Source organism: Marmota flaviventris, chromosome 14 (assembly GCF_047511675.1).
Source record: "Marmota flaviventris isolate mMarFla1 chromosome 14, mMarFla1.hap1, whole genome shotgun sequence".
Classification (NCBI taxonomy): domain Eukaryota; kingdom Metazoa; phylum Chordata; class Mammalia; order Rodentia; family Sciuridae; genus Marmota; species Marmota flaviventris.
This window is the reverse complement of record NC_092511.1, coordinates 17,757,222-17,777,673: the sequence shown is the minus strand read 5'-3', so window position 1 is coordinate 17,777,673 and position 20,452 is coordinate 17,757,222. Positions and strand designations below refer to the sequence as shown.

General features: G+C 33.1%; 1 protein-coding gene across 8 annotated transcripts in view; it reads left to right on the top strand.

Annotated features, from left to right (window-relative positions):
* Positions 1-20,452, top strand: part of Atad2b (ATPase family AAA domain containing 2B) — a 141,157-nt gene that overhangs the window by 104,440 nt on the left and 16,265 nt on the right. For 5 of the 8 annotated variants that reach the window (XM_071601371.1, XM_071601373.1, XM_071601368.1 and 2 more), the window contains 3 exons: positions 4,617-4,752; positions 6,587-6,783; positions 10,109-10,268. In XM_071601371.1, coding sequence (XP_071457472.1) covers positions 4,617-4,752; positions 6,587-6,783; positions 10,109-10,268 — 493 coding nt within the window. The remainder of the gene's footprint in view (positions 1-4,616; positions 4,753-6,586; positions 6,784-10,108; positions 10,269-20,452) is intronic. The other 3 variants (XM_071601369.1, XM_071601372.1, XM_027937784.3) reach the window with 1 other exon arrangement.

The following is a 20,452-nucleotide window of genomic DNA, read 5'->3' as shown; positions in this document are numbered from 1 at the left end:
ATACCATGCATCCTATCTGATCATAATGGAATGGAACTGAAAATCAACGATAAAAGAAGGAAGGAAAAAGAATACATCACTTGGAGAATGAACAATAGGTTACTGAATGATCAATGGGTTATAGAAGACATCAAGGAGGAAATTAAAAAATTCTTAGAGATTAATGAAAACACAGACACAACATATCGGAATCTATGGGACACATCAGATGATTTTTGACAAGGGTTTCAAGACCATGCAATGCAAAAAAGATGGTCTTTTCAAGAAGCAGTACTGGGGAAATTGGATAACCACATGCAAAAAATTAAAGTTGGATATACAAAATTAACTCAGAATGGATCAAAATCTAAATTTAATACCCCAAACTTAAAGAGTGTTAAATTTAAACATAGGAGCAAAGCTTTAGGACTCTGGATTTGACAGTGAATTCTTGCATATGACACCAAAAGTACAGACAAGATAAAATAAGTAGGTTGGAACTCATAAAAATTAATTTTTTTTTGGCATCAATGGGCGCTATCAACAGAATGAAAGCAGACCCACAAATGGGAACAGATACTTGGAAATCATAAATCTAATAAGGGATTGAGTTCCAGGGTGTATAAAGCACAGCTTAACAATGACAAGCAAAGCATAACAAAAAAACGTAAAAAAAAAAAAAAAAGTGATTCAAAAATCGGTAAGAACTTGAATAGACATTTCTACAAAGAAGATATACAAATGGGACAACAAAACATGTAAAAAGATGCTCAGCATCACTGGTCATTAGGGAAATGCAAATCAAAACCACAATGAGACATCACTTCATACTCATCAGGATGGCTATTATTTAAAAACACACAAACAACAGAAAACAAGTGTTGGGAGGAACGTGAAGAAATTGGAATCCTTGTGCATTGCTGGTGGGAATGTCAAATTTTGCAGTTGCTGTAGAAGATACCAAGGCAATTACTTAGAAAATTAAACACAGCTTCCATATGATCCAGCAAGACAACTTCTGGGTATATACCCAAAAAAATTGAAAGCAGGGACTTGAACAGGTATTTATGTACTCATGTTCATGGCAATATTATTCATAGTAGCTAAAAGTGGAAACAACCATAATGTCCATTGACAAATCAATGAATAAATAAAATGTGGCATATACAAACAATGGAACATTAAAAAGAAAGACATTTTGGTACATGCTGCAACATAGGTACTTTGAAGGCATTATGCCAAGTGACATAAGTCATTCACAAAATGATGAATATTGCATGATTCCTCTTTTGTGATGTTCATATGAGAATTTATAAATGGCTAATAAGCCTGTGAAAGGTGCTATGTCATTAGTCATCCAGGAATGAACTACTGCTGCAGCCCACTAGAATAGCTATAATCAAAAAGACAGATAGTGCCAAGTGTTGGCAAGGATATAGAGAAACTGGAGTCCTTGTACACTGCAGGTGGGATTGTATAATGGTACAGCCACTTTCCAAAGTTAAACATAAATTTATGGAGCGACTCAGGAGTTCTATTCCTGGGTATCTACATAAAAGAAATGAAAACATTAACACAAAGGCTCTTGTATGTGAATGCTTCTAGTGGTATTATTTATAATAACCAAAATATGAACCAGCCTATATGTTCATTACTTGATAAATGGCTAAATGTAATGTGATATGTACATAAAGTGAAATACTGTTCAGTAATAAATAGAATGAAATACTGATATACACTAAAACTTGGACAAACCCGAAGATACATGTGAGCAAGAGAATCTAGATACAAAAGATAACATATGATATGAAATTTCTAAGGAGGCAAATCTCTAGAGACAGAAAGTTAGTCAGTAGTGATTGGGTTGATATATGTGAGTGTAAGTGAGGATTAATTATAATTAGACATGAGGAAGCTTTTGGGGATTAATAAAAATGTTATAAAACTGGAATGTGATATTTGTACAATTGTACAAATTTACTAAAAATCATTAAAGTGTTTAAAAAAAAAAAAAGCTTAATGAGAAACATCGAATGTGTGCCTAGAAAACCCAGGAGTCTCCCAGAACGCATCAGTTTCTAAGTTGAGCATGAATAAGGGTTTAGGATTAATGTAACAAGAACAAGAAAAGAAGGTGTTCAGTAGAGTAGAGCAAGTGGATCTTTCCAGGAAAGGTACTAGGGAAAGAGATAGATTATTATGTCAGTGTGTGTGAGTGTGGGTACGCGTGTGCCTGCACGCAGGCACACGCATGTGTATTAGGAATATGACTTAATGGATCCCACTGTTGTGAACAGTTCAGTCCACCAATTAAAAAAAAAAACATTTGAAGAAGGAAAAAATAAAAAGATTTCAGGAAAGAATGAATAGCATGTACCAATGAGAAAGAGAGCATGGTTTATTCAGGGAATTATAAGAACCATTCTTCAGTATGAATTAATGTTGAAAATGATCAGAAGAAAGCGTCTTTAAAACTAAAACTAAATGTTTTGTGACTCTTGAACAGAATCATGTTATTTCTGTTTACTTTTTAATATCCAGTCAATGTGTAAGCCCTTTCTGCTATATACTATGTAATGCTTCTGTACCCCTGCCCCTCGCAAAGTCTCCCCTGTGTGTTTGCTACCCCTCTCATAGCTCTTCCATCATGGTATTATGTGCTTTCTTCTGAGACTCTAAGATCTTTGACAACAAGAAGCAAGCATGTTTTCTTCAATTTTATAATTGCAGTGTCTGGCATAATGTTTGGCACACAGTACATGCTGTAGTAAATTTGCTTCCAGAACTTTCAAAGAAGGGCCAGCAAAGCATAGATCAAAGGGTTGGAGGGAAATGTGCATGAAGGTAGCCTACACAAAACACCAGAAGGATACAAGTGAAATTTAAAAATTTTTTAAATGACTTGGATTTGAGTTGACATAATAATTCCTCCTCCAGATTTTGAATTCTGATGTCTACCTTTCCTTGTTTCTTTTCTCAGAATTTCAGAGCTGGAAAAGGCAGTTAGGCTTTATGCACTTTGTGACCTTGAGCCAAATAATTTAAAATCTTTCTGACCCCAAATTTCATCATCTGTAAATAAAGGAATAATACATACCTCATTGTTATAAAGATTTAATGATGTAACATTTATGAAATTGTTGTGTTCACTTCGTAGAGTTAATCCAGTAAGTGGCCAGAAATGGCAAACCAAATGAATTATCCAAAGTTTACCACAACTGTATTGGCTATATTGAGGTTAGAATCTGATATCTTGAATCCTAATCCAGTATTTCCACATTGTCATGGTTGGTGCTGCTTAGTTCTTTTTTATTTGCTTTTTCCAATTTGACATGGGTTGGGTAACAAAATTAATAAGAATGTATTTACTCATTCAATACATGCTTCTTAAGAATTTTTATAGCTGGGCACAGTGGTTCATGCCTGTAATTTCAGCTATTCAGGAGGCTGAGGCAAGAAGATTGTAAGTTCAAGACCAGCCTTGGCAACTTAGCAAGACCATGTCTCAGAATTAAAAAAGGAATGATTATGTACCTCAGTGGTAGAGCACCCTTGGGTTCAATCCTCAGTACTGCCAAAACAACAGCAGCAACAACAACAACAAGTGCTATATTCAATGGATGGTGGTGGTATAAAAAAATAAATGAATAAGAAATGGCATTTGCTCACGAGGAGTTTGGTGTCTAGATGGCAAAGATAGACCTTCCAAAAAAATATAAACTGAAGTGTTAAGTTCATGGTGAAAAATGAGGATTGATGTAAAGAGGACTTAAATTGCATATCTCAGAAGGGGGAAATCTGGGGTCAAGTCTTTATAAAGCAGGTAAACAGATGTGAGGTAGGTAATCACCAGGTTGAAGGAACTGGGGAATGTGAGAATGACTGGCTTTTTTTGCTTTAGAATTTTCATGGAAGGTGGTGTCAGAACACTCTGTGAAGAGGTCAGCAGTCTAGTTTATTTGCAATAGAAACAGGATTCCAGAGGATACAGTGAATTAGACTTGGTATAAAAAAAGAACATAGGCTATGAAGTCAGTGGATAGGAATACAAAGAAATATAAGGATAAGAGAGGTGGCTTAAATGACCTTCTAGTTCCTGTTGTAGATTTGAGATAATTACTTTTTCAGCTCTTACGTAAAAGCTCTTCAGGGCTGGGGTTGTGGCTCATTAATAGAGTGCTCGTCTAGCATGCATGCATGAGGCACTGGGTTCGATCCTTAGCACCACATAAATGTAAAATAAAAATATTGTGTCCACCTAAAAAAAAGCTCTTGAGGTTGTTGCCATCTGAATATTATCATCAACTTTTTGCTACAATCATTTTGTTATTATCATACAACTCTTCCAGATATAATCTTCTATTCTTGTTCAGTCCATGAATGTTATATGAATATTGAAAACAGTACTGGAAATTGAAGAAATAACCGATGTGATTCTGCAGTCTGTATACGGGGTAAAAATGGGAGTTCATAACCCACTTGAATCAAATGTGTGAAATATGATATGTCAGGAACTATGTAATGTTTTGAACAACCAACAATAAAAATTAAAAAAAAAGAAATTGCAATTTGGTATATGTGTGCTCTTAATTCTCTATATATTCAATGTCTTTGTGTGTGTGTGTATGTATGTGTAGGTTAAGTGTATCTTTAGAATACAGTATGAAGAGGTCTTGTATATTCAAAGGCCTGTTGAAGAAGACAGAAGGAAATTTTTCCAGGAACTGATTCTCAATCAGGCATCAATGCCACCACCACGAAGGAAACACACTGGTAAGTTCCTAAAGCTGTTAGGAAAATAAGGGAGCATGGAGTTAAGAACTACACTTTCTTGGAGTCAATTTTTTTTTAATCCTTTCTTTATACAAGTGAAGACAGTTTGTTAGATAATATTTATTTTTAGATGGACACATGTTAAAAAAAAAAAAAGTGGCCATTGTCTTTACCTGACTTAGGATTGGGAAGTATAGCCTCATTAAAGCTTTGTTAAAGAGAACTTCTCATCCCTCCCATCCAGATCCTCAGTTAGATTTCCCAGGATGTGAACTGGTACACTGTGAATACCAGGTGTTGTGCTAATGACTTTGTGAACCAGGGTAGGTTAAATTTGCTGGTTAGAACATTAGTCTTTCTTTGTTTATTTATTGATTTTTCAAATACCTATTTAGCAACCATTATGTAGCATTTGAAAGACCTATTATAACTTTGTTTTAAGCATTAGATTTTTCTTGGATTCAAACTCATAGCTTTAAGAAGGGTTTAACAATATGTCAGATTTCAGTTCCTTATTTTAGGTAAGGACTGCATTCTGAATCACTCAAAAGATTTCTTTTCCCATTTTTAAAGATGCATAAAGGAGAAGATTGGCTTGCTTAATCTTTCAGCCTCTTCTTTAAAATAGCAATTTTCCCCCTTTCCCCTTGTTTTTTTTAATGTTTCTCGTGTCCTTGTAGGATATTAATTATATTTCCCATCCCTGCCAAATCCTTACTTTTTCATAATTTTCTCCCTTTTTGTTTTTCATTGGTTATATTATTCAATATTTTGATAATTTTGTCCTTTATTGGCTCCTTTCCAAATTTTCTCAGTGTTTTAATAATGAACGCCTATCAGATTGCTGTAGTTGTGGGTCTTTTTCTTCAAGAAACCTTGGGAAATTAATTATGTAAGTTATACTCTCTGATTATTGGTTGTGGCTTCCTGTGAATATAAATATCAGTATTTTAAATATTTCATCATAAAATGATTCATTTTAGTCCTTCATACACTTAGTCATATTTTTAGTTCCAAAACTGAATTTTTTTGTGTTTAAGGTTAGTGTAATGCTTTTTCTTTTTGAATTGCTTCTGTTAACTTTTGCTTTCATCTTAACAGCTATTTAGAAATTAGTAAAAATATGTATCATTTTAATCCTGAGTTTCAGTGTCATGACAGAAAGATTTTATTATGTTTAGGAAAGTTACTATTTTACCTTCTAAGAAGATTTTTGGTTTGTCTTAGGGTACATACTATCATACATATAACACTTTAGACTGGCTTCCCATCTCTTCAATGACTTTGGGATTCCTTTTTTAGTTTCTACTTTTGTTGTTGTTGTTGTTCCTTCCTTAAAAGTGTTATTTACTATCCCTACTGTGTAGTGGTCAGAATATCAGGGTAAAAGGACCTGTCTTAAATTATAATTCTTTTGGGGATAGGAGGTATCAAAAAATTGTCACTTGCTCACTAGATTTCTCATATATGGCTGCTCCATTTCAAGAAGCCCCATATATGGCTACAAGGTTGGCTTAAGAAAATCTGTATAATATTTTAAGGTATTTATGTTAATTTGAAGTATTTTTTATAAGTTGTATGTAATTAACATTACAAATTATTTAAAATAATGTAATTTGTCCTTTAAAGGGGTCCTATTGTGAGTTATTTTATAAAGTGAAGCCAATCCCTAAATTACTTTTTGTTTCTATTCAAATTTTTACTTGCTGGATTTGCATGGCTCACATATATCTAAAATTCTCTTTTTCTTTAAAGAATGTTTTGAGAGGGTACCAGAAAAGTGATTGAGGTTCCACCCTGCTGGGATCTTAACATTTTTTTCTCTTTTATTTAGCTCTTTGTGCTATGGAAGTGCTTCCTCTTGCACTACCTTCTCCACCTCGTCAGTTGTCAGAATCAGAAAAAAATCGGATGGAGGACCAGGAGGAAAATACTTTAAGAGAATTGCGGTTGTTTCTCAGGGATGTAACCAAGAGGCTGGCCACAGATAAACGCTTTAACATCTTCAGCAAACCGGTGGATATTGAAGAGGTCTTGTTTCAGTAGTGTGCAAACAGTGAAGTTGAACTGGCTAAAAGAAAAAAAAATATTGACATCTTTTTTTGGAAGGAAAAAAAGCAAAGGCATGGATGAATATTACCCCTAGCCTGTAAAATTTTAATCCATGTGATAACTATCAATGTCATCAGCAAACATCTGGTGACTTTTGGATGAAATGAGTGACCAATTTGTATATGTCCTCTTAATTATTATTGATCTTTGTGATCTCATACTCTTTAAGAGGAGGATTAAAGGTTATTTTAATGAAATGTCCATACTACACTATTTTTATTCCAGGATAAATCCTGCTTTCAAAGAGTATATTAGTATTAACCAATTAGTACCAATTAATATTGGCATTTCCCAAATTATGTTTACCTCATTGAAAGAGATGCCTGAGGAACCTGAAAATTTCTTTGTCTTTCATATTTTGGAAATGCCTGTAGCTGTGATGCTGTTTGAAATTAAGCACATCTGATGCACCTAAAACTTTCTCTCCAAGGATTTTCTCTGCTCCCAGTGGAAAATTTCTCACTTTCTATATGTATTGTTTTGTGTGCTTGTGGGAGCATGGTTTGTCATAACGAGAAAAGGAATTTTCCATTTGGAATCTACTGTAATACTCTCAATTTAAATTTTTTTTTTTTTTTTTATCCTGGGATAATATAGTGTGTGGATGAATACAATGTAATCTTTACTGGCCTTCTTAAAGTTCAGACTCCATGTTTGAACAGCTTTGGTGTTTTTAGTTTTAAGTTTTTTTTTTTTAATTTCTTTTTTTTTTTAAACTTGAATTATAAAATGATTCAAAGTTTAATGTTGCGTCCTAATTGTGAAATCTGTGCTTTTGGTGAGCAGATTCCTTTGGAACCATTACCTCATCTATGACTGTGAAGAATGAGTTAGCATTATCCTTCATCCCCCACCCCTGGCAAGTCTGGCAATACCTATTTTCCAATTTATGGAATAAAGAGACTATCTAAAATTTTATTTGAATATTTTATCTGCAGTACATAGCTTTGTTAATTTGCTCTTGCAAGGTTGATATTATTCTTACATTGCAACTGAGGAAATTGAAACTTGTTGGCAAGTGATATAGCCAAGACTTGAAAATATTTTTGAAAATTCAAAGCCCACATTCTTGTATTTTAAATATATTTTTAAAATATTTTTTTAGATATTGATGGGCCTTTATTTTATTCATTTATTTATATGATAAATATTTTTTTAGTTATTGATGGACCTTTATTTTATTCATTTATATGAGAGTCGAACCTAGTGCCTCACACATACTAGGCAAGTGCTCTGTCACTGAGCCACAAACCCTGCCCCAAAGCCCACGTTCTTTACGTTATATTATGGCTCCCTTATATCTTTTCCCACTAGAATAACAGGACATGCCTAATTTTCATTTTAATTAATAAATAGCAAATTATATTTGTGGAGCATTTTTCTCCTAGTGTGTTTAGATAATCTTAAAATCAGCAACCAGTTTGGAAGATTGTTTTAAATAGCAAAGAAACCCCTCTCCACTTTTATATTTGGATTCTGACACTTTTTAAAAGCATAAGTCAGTTTCCCATGCTGGGAATAAATCAGTTTTGCTTTTGCTCAAGAAAACTCTTTTCTTTCTAATCAGAAAAGATTGTCAGATTTTAAATAATATCTGTCTGTAATAAAATGAAAGTTCTATAAATCATGGTAAAGCAGTGCAAGAGAATAGAAATACTGATCAGATGTTAAGTTTATTAAGGGTTTGCTTCTCTTATTTTCTTCTTCGTTCTTCTCAGGTTCACTCTGCTGCTGTTTTTTGTCTGCTCTTAAAATTGAATACACAGGAATATCTGGAAAGGATAGAGAGGGGAAAGCAAGCTAACACTGAGATAGCCTAAAGCATAAACGTTATATGCTGATAATGAATTTAAAGTGTCTAAAAACTTTCTTCAATTCCAAAACAAACTGCAAAACTTCAGAAAAATAAAACTTTAGAGACTTTCAAGTTTAATATTAAGCATATGTTCCTAAATTACATAGGCTTTATTAAAGTATTACTATATTTTTTCTAGTGTTTTTCAGTAATTTCTACTTGTACACAGAGCATGCCCAGAACCAAGAGTCCAACTATCTTCTGTGGCTCCATTGATGCCCTACAAAGAGATTAACTGGGGCTGGGGATTTGGCTCAAGTGGTAGCGTGCTCACCTCGAATACATGAGGCACTGGGTTCAATCCTCAGCACCACATAAAAATAAATAAGTGAAATAAAGGCATGCTATCTACAACTAAAAAATAAATATAAAAAAAGATTAACTGGCTTTTTAGCTCTAAGAGACTGAAAAATAAATTAATTCACACATATCCATACTTAATATTTGTGTAAGTAATCTTAAAATTTGAAAAACATATTTACAAATTATACATATGCACCTGTGTACACCTGTGTATCAACTTAAAAATCATGACATTGATGCCATCTGAAACCATGAGAAAACCAACCCTAACTTTCACAGAGTAGAAATTGCCCTGTGTTCAGAAATCAGTTCTTATAGATATTCTTGCAAGATTGCTTTTATATCAAACCCTATTATTTTATTTGATTTGAGATTTGAAATAGATATGTATGTTGAGAATGTTTTCTTATTGGTTAAGTGATATAATATCTCTTATTTTGGGTTATCTCCCAGAAAATTGGCATCTAAAGCAAACAAGTTTTTATTTTTCTTTGTAGATTTGTTTATATTAGAGACAAGTCCAGCAAATCTTTCACTAATTACAGAAACAATACTGAGTTTTGTTATTTTATTGATTCAGAATGTTTGTAATGACTCCAAAGGAGTGGAAAATACTTTCCATGAAACAATTCACTGTATAAAACTACAAAAGAAAACTTTGCTGGAAAATTTAAAAAGATTTACCAGAAGAACTTCTATAATAAAATGAAAAGTCTGTGCATTTTATTTTCCTCTGTTTTTTTTTCTTTTCTTGAGATAACATTTAATGATGTTTATTGGGTGCTTTTACCCATACATTCTCTTCTCAGATAAACCCAAGGATTAAAAAAATAATAAGGTGACAATGTTTCAAATTTCAAGATGAGCAACATTTCAGAGTTGATTTAGATCTGACTTAAACTGAAGCTTTTCATGGAAAGTATGTTAGGTAGTAAACTTAATAGCATAAGTTGCATTGAATTTACTCTTATGTATATTTATTTCTTAAATATCTAGATTTAATTTTTGAAGAATTAGTTCTGTTTGAACTAATAGATCATATGAAAATTTTAAATAATTTTCATTAAAATATTCTGTTTTTTTTAGGTTTCAGATTATCTTGAAGTAATCAAAGAACCAATGGATTTATCAACAGTAATAACTAAAATTGATAAACATAATTATCTTACTGCTAAAGATTTCCTGCAAGATATTGACCTCATCTGTAGCAATGCTTTAGAGTACAATCCAGATAAGGACCCAGGAGGTAAGAATGCTTAGCATCAGGTACACTTTGATATTGGGATTTTCTTCAGATTAATGGAAAACTGAGCAAATGAGAATTCAATTCAAAAACTGTATTTATTTATTTTAGTCAGCATCAGTAGTCCTGATGAACACATGGAATTTTGAATTTGTGGGAACCTACAGTAGGATAAGTTTATATGTCAGAAAACTTTTCTGTATAGAATGATACCTGTTCTATAGGTATCATTAATACCATTCTATAGGAATCATTAATGTAATTTTATTATTTTATTCCTAATCCCAGCTTATACTTAAATCTTGTTATTGCTTTCTAGGGAAGTTCACCAGAGATATAACTATAGTTAAACAAGATAAGTTGATTGTAAACAAAGAGGATTTTTTATAACATGAAAGGTTGTGCATCATGGGGAACCATATGGGGTTTGTGCCTGTTAAGTAATTGGGTAAAGTGTAAGAGAGTGGGACTTTGCAAGGAATTGGATGCTATTAGGAAGTAGGATAATTTTGAGAATGGGATATTTTAAAACCCTAGACAGAAAGAAGAATGGAGCAGGGCTAAAGTTGTAATTGGTAAAGGAATAGCAGTCATTCATATTAATGCAAATAGGATTATGGTTAGGTTCTTTTTGTGGTTAGGGCAATGCTCATGATTTGTCTGTGTTTAGACCTGATTGCAGAGTAGGCTAGCTATTGTCTTAGCCCATCACGATGATGCAGCTGGCCTTGTCTTATGCTGCTGTTCTGCAAAGTTGTTCATGTTTTACCTGAATACACAGAAGCCAAGCTTAGAGTACCATGCCAACTGCCAGCTCTCAGGAGCAGTTTTTTCTCATTCTATTATTGAGAATTCCGTTTCTTTAAGACATCATACACAAGTAAAATGTTTCTTATTATTAAAACATGGAGTTTCTATCATTTAAAGATATTTTAAAGTACTTTGTATTTTGGGGTAATGAGTTTCAACCTAGGTCCTGTATTAGAATGACCTGGATTTTTCCTGAATTTAGACCATGCTAGTAAGTTAAGTATACTAATTCCAAATTGAGAGGCGTAATAAAATGTTTGTATAGCAGAATTTGGTATTTAACAGTTCCTAAGCTTTGTATTAGCATTTGACTCTTATAGCTTTTGTTTGCTTACTTTGCTTTTTTGAATCTTGATTTTATGTATCTTACAGAAAAACTTATGAAAACTAAGAACAAAGGAGAAAAGTAAAATAAGTGGCAATCCTATCCTAGTGTTATTCCTTCCCCTTGCCCCACGAATGTATTGTATATCAAATATATACTGCATTTTTTTACTAAAATGACTATATGACTTGTATAAAATTTGTCATTCCTTTAATATTTTGTTAAATAGCTTATTCATTAATGAGTATATTTATCCCATGTTAAAAAAATGAAATATAATAGCCAATACCCTATTATTGGCCATATTAGGTATTTTAGGGTTTTTTTTCCCTGTAAAAACAGTGATAAATATTTTTACAACACAAGTTTGGGGTACATATTTAATTATTGCCTTATAGTAAATTATTAACAATGAAAAATTTCTGGATCAAAGAATATGTATTTTTTTTTTTAAAGATTTGTTTTTTTGATGTAGTTGGACACAAGACCTTCATTTTATTTATGTATTTTTATGTGGTGCTGAGAATTGAACCCAGGGCCGCACACATGGGAGGCAAGTGCTCTACCACTGTGCCAAAACCCCAACCCCAATATGTATCCTTTTAATAAAGATTTTTAATCTGTAATATTAAATTTTTCTCTTAAAAATGTTTTAAATTACTTATATGAGCAGCATGAAGAACAAAGGAGAAAAGTAAAATAATTGGCTATTATTTTACTGTTAGCTAATGTAGCAATTTTGTGTGTGAGAGAGGAATCTCCTTTATTTAGCATGTATGTCATTTCGCAACAGGATAGGTTGTAAGAGATGGGCTGCATGCCAGCATACTTCCTCTCCTTTGCCTTGCTGCGGTCTTCTGTTGTGGACAGATTGCACAAGTGTCTGCATGGGGTTTTGAACAGTGTATGAGAGAACTTGTGTGCCAATGCCTTCAGCCTGTTAGCTCTTTAGGATCTTAAGACTGTTGAGGTTGTGTAGAATGGATGCCGGAATGTGGGCTCTGTATTTAGACCTGGACTTTAATCCCAGTTCTGCTGTTCCCTACTTCCTTAACTTTGATCAACTTAAATCCTCTAAATTTAGTTTCCTCATCTGTACAATAATGTAATAATAGTATTCTTGATTTGTGGTGTTTATAAGGATTATATGAGAAACCATATTAGGGTCAATCTTATGAAATTGCTTTTTAATATGATTTAATCTAAATATGTTAAGCCCATGGCATAATACCCAGGACATGATAAGTGTTTCATAAAGGTTATCAGTTAATATTTATGTTCTTGGGGCTGGGTTTGTGGCTCAGTGGTAGAGTGCTTGCCTAGCATGGGCAAGGCCCTGGGTTTGATCCTCAGCACCACATAAAAATAAATAAATTAATTAAAGATATTGTGTCCAACTACAACTAAAAAATAAATATTTAAAAAAATTTATGTTCTTGTTATCATCATTATTTAAATCATACTTTAATTTTCCTGAATTGGTTCATTAGTAGGTACCTGTGTATACACTCTAGAATGACCCCTTATACTTGGTAATTTTTATATTCCCTGGACTACACTTTAATTTAATCTTATTATGGAACAGATCTAGGGACTATGAAATGAATTTGAGTGCTTGAAGAGAGTCTCGAGAGTATTAAACCAGTTTTTCCCCGTAAGTAATTAATTATAATTCCACTGATGTTTATATTACTTTTAAGGAAAGAGGCTATAGTTTCTGGTGCACTATAACCTTATATAATCTTATAACCTTATGTAGTTTTATAAATTAAGGAATCTTTAATTCTTTCATAATTGAAGAATATGCTAGCTCTATCTCATGGGTAAACATGATATATTTGTAACTTTCCTCCTTTATTCTTTCAGATAAAGGCAAAGAGTGATGCAATTCAAAAGCATTATTTCATCTCTGTTCAGATTTTTTTCCTATCTTTAGTCAAGAGGTAGTTTTTTTCTTAGCAACAGAACCACTTGTTATGCACCAGAAAAACAACCTCAGGGTCTGTTGTGTAGCAAGTGGAAATTACATGAATGTTGTAGTACTTTTACAAGTTCCCATGAGTATTTGAAAGCTTGCAGTGTTCTATTTTGCAGCATACTTGGCCATTTGGGAAAAAACTAGCATATACATAGAAGACAAAAGCCAACATTTTGAAAGCTATACATGTTCCTAAGTGTTTACCCAGATTCTGTCCCTTAAGGATGATGTGAACAGAAATTAAATATGAAGTGAGGAAAAATGTAACTTGTATGTTTTATGACCAGTACCAGATATTTGACCCTAATTATCATCTTGTAAATATGGTAAATTAAGTTAACTGCTCACCATTTTTGGTTCTTGCAGTATATCCTTTTCCTACTCCAAGGTCCGTTCTTACATATACCATCATTTGACTAATTTTGCTGAAATTTCATCCCTAATCTTGTTGTTTTCTAAGAATCTTCTGTTTTATATAAATTGTGCAATAAAGCCCCCAAATTCACAGTGTTAGAGCCCTCTGTGGTCTGATTTTAATACATTTCCAGCTTTATTTGCAACAGATGAATTTTATGAGTTCTAAAGCTTCAGCCAAATTCATTCTTACTTCTTTTAGTCAGAATGAGTACCATGTGCTAATTGCTTAGCTGGGTGTTTAGAATACAAAGATGACTATGACAGCTCTTGCCCTTTGAGAGCGAGAGGAAATGCATATTGGTATTATGACAGATAAATAATATATACCAAATAACTACTATGTGGCAAACATTATTCTACGGTTTTTTATTAGTCTGTTAGGGTTGCCATAACAAAATATGCCAGACTGGGTGGTTTAAACAACAAAGTTTTATTTACTCACAATTTTGAAGACTGATAGTTCAAGATGAAGGTTTTGGCAGATTTGGCCTTTCCTTAAGATGTCTCTTTCTTGCTCGTAGATGGCTCCTTCTCTCTCTGGTCTTCTCTGTGCTTGTGTCCTCTTAGTGTCCAGATTTTTTCTTCTTACAGGATATTAGTCAGATTGGATTAGGACTCATCCTTATTTTTTTTACCTTAGTAAAATGTTAAAAAGCACTATCTCCAAATATAGCCACATTCGGAAGTCCTGGGGATTAAGGCTTTCACATGAATTTGGGGGGCAGGGGGAAGCATCATTCAACTCATAACAATATAATCCCTACTATCTAAAAATTCAGTTATTTGTAATACAACCCCTACTATCTAGAAATTTATTAATTTTTAGAGATGAGAAATATACTTTTCTAATTATTAATGATTATACTAATAGATTATTAATAGAGAGATAGCTTAGAGGTAGCAGTAATGAATAATGTCTTGAGGTGGCAGCAGATGATTATAATGCAATGTTATAAGGTCTAAATTAGAAATATATACACAGGGGGAGTAGAGTTCAGAGAAGACACAACTTAGAGATGAGCAAGACTGGGACGGCCATTCATTCCAAGCCAAGGGAAGTAGTGTATTGAGGTAGAAAGAAAGCATGTCCCAGAATAGAGTGCCTCTGTGGAGCAGTAGGAACAATATCACTTCTCTACTCACTGACTTACCAAATAATTCTCTAAGTATAAATTGTGTTTAGGAATAGAGATTTACAGATGATTAAGTGAAGCCCTGGCCTTTAGTATCTGTTTTGGAGTAGAAGTCAAGAATAGTGAAATGGAGGTTGGGAAGCCTATTGAGATTCAGTTGCAGTGGCTGCAGAAATTGAATTCAGAGGATTTAGTGACCAACCAATTAGATATGGATGACAGAAATCTAGAATTACTTCTGAATTTTTGGTCTAGATGAAGAAATCTAGAAAGGAAATCAATGAAGGAACTACTTTATAAGCAGGATGCTAAGTCGGCGTGGGTGACATTTAATATACTTGGATAAAATGAAGATGTTGCATAGTAATGCTAGTTGTATTATCCTGATTCTGGATATCTGCAGATGTTTGGACTAGAAACATGGTTAATTATTAGTATATGAGATTGAGTGAGATGCCTAAGGCAGTTTGTTGGATGGGGAGAGAGAGGAACTGAGGAAAATATAGGTTTTAGGAAAATATAGGTTTCAGTTCTCAGTATAAATCTCAATCTTCTTATTTCAATATCTTTGTTAAATGTATTGCTTTTTTTGGAAATGTATACATTTTTTCCTTTTAAAATCAGTTTTATTGGGCTGGGGAATATAGCTCAGTTGATAGAGTGCTTGCCTCACATGCACAAGTTCGATCCCCAGCACTATCCAAAAGAAAAAAAATCTAAAGTCAGTTTTATTGAGGTATAAGTTATATACAAGAAAATATACCTAGCCAGGAGCAGTGGCACATACCTGTTATCCCAGTGACTTGGAGGCTGAGGCAGGAGGATCACAGGTTCAGAGCTATCCTCAGCAAGTTCGTGAGGCCATAAGAAACTCAGTGAGACCCTGTCTATAAATAAAATACAAAAAAGAGCTGGGGATGTAGCTCAGTGGTTAAGGGGCCCTGGGTTCAATCCCCAGTACCAAAACAAACAAAAAAATCCAAGAAAGTACAGTTTTTAAAAGTTCGTTGTTTAAAAACCACACATAAAAAAATTCTACTTTCTCTAAGGAATATTAAATGCCAAGTTTGTGAAATTTTGTTCTGAGTTCCTTCCAGTTTTAGCTCTGAATCCCATAGCTTGTAACTTTTCTGAGACACTCATTTCTTTTTGCCTAAAGTAGTTATTTATATATTCTTACTCCTTGTTTTAGCTTGTCTGGAACATGTTCTTAATTAGTGTGGCCAACGAATAAATTTTATCAACTATTTGCTTATTAGATACGAACTCAGAGAGTCTTGGATTACATAGTAAATTTTAAATGGAGGTATAATGATATAATGCAGATTAGAACATGCATTGATATTGATAATATATAAATATGATTTGAATCATTAAAACAGCAAAATTTTTATTTAAGGAATAATCTGCAGTGAAACATTATACTATGAAAATTGGTCTTTCTTAAAAATATTAATATTTTAAGATAATTTTACTGGAAAAAACTAGCTAATATATTTTTGACTTTTTGTAGTGAATTGAAAAATGAAAGGTCACCAAAATACAAAAGATATTGGTACATTGAAATAGTTACTACTTTTGGGGGAAAAAATAATAGTCACTACTTTTGTTAGTGATTTTATTAATTTTATAGATACTCACTGATTGATCCTAATTAGCCATTACTTTTGTAGATGCCAATGCAGGTAGTAATATCTTTATGTTAAACATAAGGCGATTGCAGCTCAGAGAGGTTATGTAATTTGTATACAAATTCAAAAATTTGTGACAAAACTGAGTGGATTGAGATATGTCTTTTAACTTCAAGGCCAGGGATGGATTGCTTTTTGTTTTGTTTTGTTGTTTCTTTTTTATGATTTCAAATTTCATGGATTTGGACAATCTTAAATTAAGAGATAAAGTCAAAACTGGTAAATATGTAGCTTTCATTTCTGTACAATTTTAAAGCAAAGTGTGTCTGAATGATTCTCTGAACAGCTACATAGAAAACTATATGCATGTGTGCTTTCCAACCTTTATTTTATTCTTTATAAAGATCCAGGATACTCCTCTGTTCCTCAAAACGTTTAAGAACCCAGAATTTTCATGGACATCCCTGCTGGTTTTAATATTCTTTAAGCTAATGATTCTATTCTATATACAATCTTAGATACTCTTATAAACTAAAAACGTTTGAAAAGCATTATAATGATAGGCTCGTGGAAAAGCTTTTTTTCTGCTGTCAAATGTAAATTTTTCTCTCTGTCAGTGTATCTCTCTAAAAGATGTTCTTTAAAATATATCCCTTGTCCTTCTTTGTACCCCTTAGAAATTTTTATGGAGTTATTCATTTTTCTTTCTTAACTGAAGGTGGGGAATGTTTTTGTAGTTTTTTTTATGTGTAGTGGCTAAAGTTGGAAGCAACTTAAAACTTAAAATATTCTTTGAAAAATTTAATAATTTTGAAAAATTTAGTTACATCCTACTTTGGATTGTTGCACAGCTATTAAAATTTGATTTTCAAAGAATATTTATAAGATATTGGGAGACTTCTGCATTTGGCCAAGATGGAATGATAGGGACTAGATTTCCCCTCTCACTTGAAGCAATGGGGGGAAAATCCTAAACAAAATATATTTAAAAAAAAGAGTTTGAAGACATTGAATATTAGGCAGCACAGGGTAGTGATCTCCAAAAGATGAAAAGCAAATAAGATTAGTGCCTTGGTTGCCTGCACAGAATTTCCATAGTGTACTCAAGGAAGGACAATGAAGCATAGTCTGAAGTTTTCCCTGAATTGAAGAAACAGATTTGGAACTGTTGGAAGTTGGAAGTGGCTGGAGTTTGTGGTGGCAGAGTACCAGAAAGAAGAAAGCTACACAGAGATAGCACTTGGTGTCACAGAACATCCTCTCATAGTCTTCAACAAAGTACTGATCAGCTCACATATAAGAAAGAACTACCAGAGGTCAGAGGAAGACAGGGAATATTCTTTGAAACTCACACTAGGCCAGCAATAGTGCAGCAAAGAGCTAATGAACTACCAAGCAAAGGTGTCATCAAAAGGTACAGAGTAATTTCAGAAGTGAATAAACAGAAAACCATAAACATATGGGACAAGCAGAAAATAAAGCAACCATATCAGTAATCCTGTATATCATTAGAAGTAATAGTCTGATCTGTGACAAAGCTATAAGCAAACTATAGTCAAGCTGACTGCCTGTTTTTGTGATTGAAGTATGTGTGTATTTTTTTTTTTCTTAAATAGGAATACAGTGTCATTGTCATGGCTTTTTTTTTTTTTGTGCTGGGGATTGAACCCAGGGCCTTGTGCATGCTAGACAAGCACTCTACCAACTGAGCTATATCCCCAGCCCCATGCTCGTGTCTTTACATCTTATTAATGTCTGCTTTTGTGCACAAACTCAGCTTTGAGTACCTGCCATAGAGACCTGATGTTCTGCAAAGCCTAAATCTCTTTTGTCTTTTGCAGGAAAAGATTGCAGAACTCTGGCCTAAATATCCCAAATACAGGCAGAAAGTGTCAGATTGGATAAAAATGTAAGACTTAACCATAGGTTGCCTATAAGAAACCCACTTTAAATATAAAGTGCAAATAGATGTAAGAAAAAAGCATTTTAAAAGTATATTATGCTAACACCAAGCAAAGGGAAGTTGGAATGGTTATTTAAATATCATATGAAGTAGATACCATACCCAAGACTATTAATTGGAGAAAGAGAGCTCTTTCATAATTTCTTATTTTGTAATCATCGAACAGGCATAACAGTTCTAAAACTTTTTGCCTGTGATAAAATAGCTTCCAAATTCATGAAGCAAAACTGATAGAACTGCAAGGAGAAATAGAGAAAGTTGTTGTTAAATTGAAGATTTTAGTACCCCTATCTCTATAATAGAAGAGCTAGTACAGAGAAAAGTAGTGAAAATATAAAAGGCTTGATTGATGTGCAGACTTCAATGCTCCTCTTTTAAATAATAGGATCAGTGTATAGAAAATCAGTGAAGATCATGAGACTTGAATAACTTTACGAACCAACTTGACGTAAGTGTCACTTACAGAGCACTCTATCCAGTGACAGAAGACATGTACTTTCTTTTCTAGTGCACTGGAATATTTATCAAGATAGATCATGTTTTGGGCCATAAAACAAGTCTCATTAAATAATAAAAGCATTTAATCATACAAAGTATGTTCTCTGACAACAGTAGAATTTATTAGAAATCAATGACCGAAGGCTATCTGGAAATAAAAATATTTGGAAACTAAATACCAACTTCTAAATAATACTTGGGTAAGACAGCAATCAGAGGATAAGTTTAAAAGTTTTTGAATTGAATAAAATTAAGATATATTCACATTTGTGTGATGCAGCTAGTGCAGTACTTTCGGGGGGCAGGTTAGCACTAATTAGCTAAATTAGAAAAGAAGAAATATCTCAAGCCAATGACTCCAGTTCCCCCAAAGAAGAGCAGATGAAACCCAAAATGAAATACTAAAGATATGAAGTTAGTGATCTGCAGAAATTAATGAAAAACAAAAACAAAATATACAGAAAATCAACAAGAATCAAAGCTGGTTTTTTTAGGTCAGTAATTGATAACCCTCTAACTGGACTAATTAGGTTAATGGGAAAGAAGACAAAAATTACTGATAACAGGAATGAGGAGGTGACCATAAATATTAAAAGACCCCTAAGGGAGAAAATCTTTGCCACCTGCTCCTCACAGCATTAATCTCTAGGATATACAAAGAACTCAAAAAAAAAAAAAAAAAAAAAAAACCACCATAAACAAACAACAACAACAAAAAAACCCCAACAACCCCAAAATAACACAATAAATGGGATCAGTGTATAGAAAATCAGTGGTCAACAAATATATGAAAACGAATGGTCAACAAATATATGAAAACTATTCAACATATCTAGCAATTAGAGAGATGCAAATTAAAACTAAACTGAAATTCCATCTTAGTCCAGTCAGAATGGCAATTATCAGGAATAAAAGTAACACTGTTGGTGAGGATTTGGTGGACTGTAAATTGGTGAAACCTCTCTGGAAAGCACTATGGAGATGCCTCAGAAAACTTGGAATGGAACCACCATTTCATCCAGTTATCCTACTTCTTAGTATATACTCAAATATGTATATAATGAGAGATTCCCCCCCTCAACACACATACACACACACACAAAAAAAAAAAAATTATAGAAGTTATAAACTGATTTATAGTAACAGAAAGGTCAGTGGTTTTCTGGGAATGGAAGGTGATAGGAAAGGTTGGAGGGAGAGAAAATAGGGGAGCAGAAGAAAACTTTTGGTGGTGATGTATTCATTATCTTGGGTATAGTGATGATGTTATGGATATGTGACTTATATCAAAACATCAAATTATATACTTTATATATTTGCAGTTTATTATGTATCTATTGTATCCCAGGAGATTAAAAAGACTTAGAGAAGATACAATATGGTAATAGTAGATAGATTACAAAATCATTGTGGTTCTTTCGTCATAACAAGA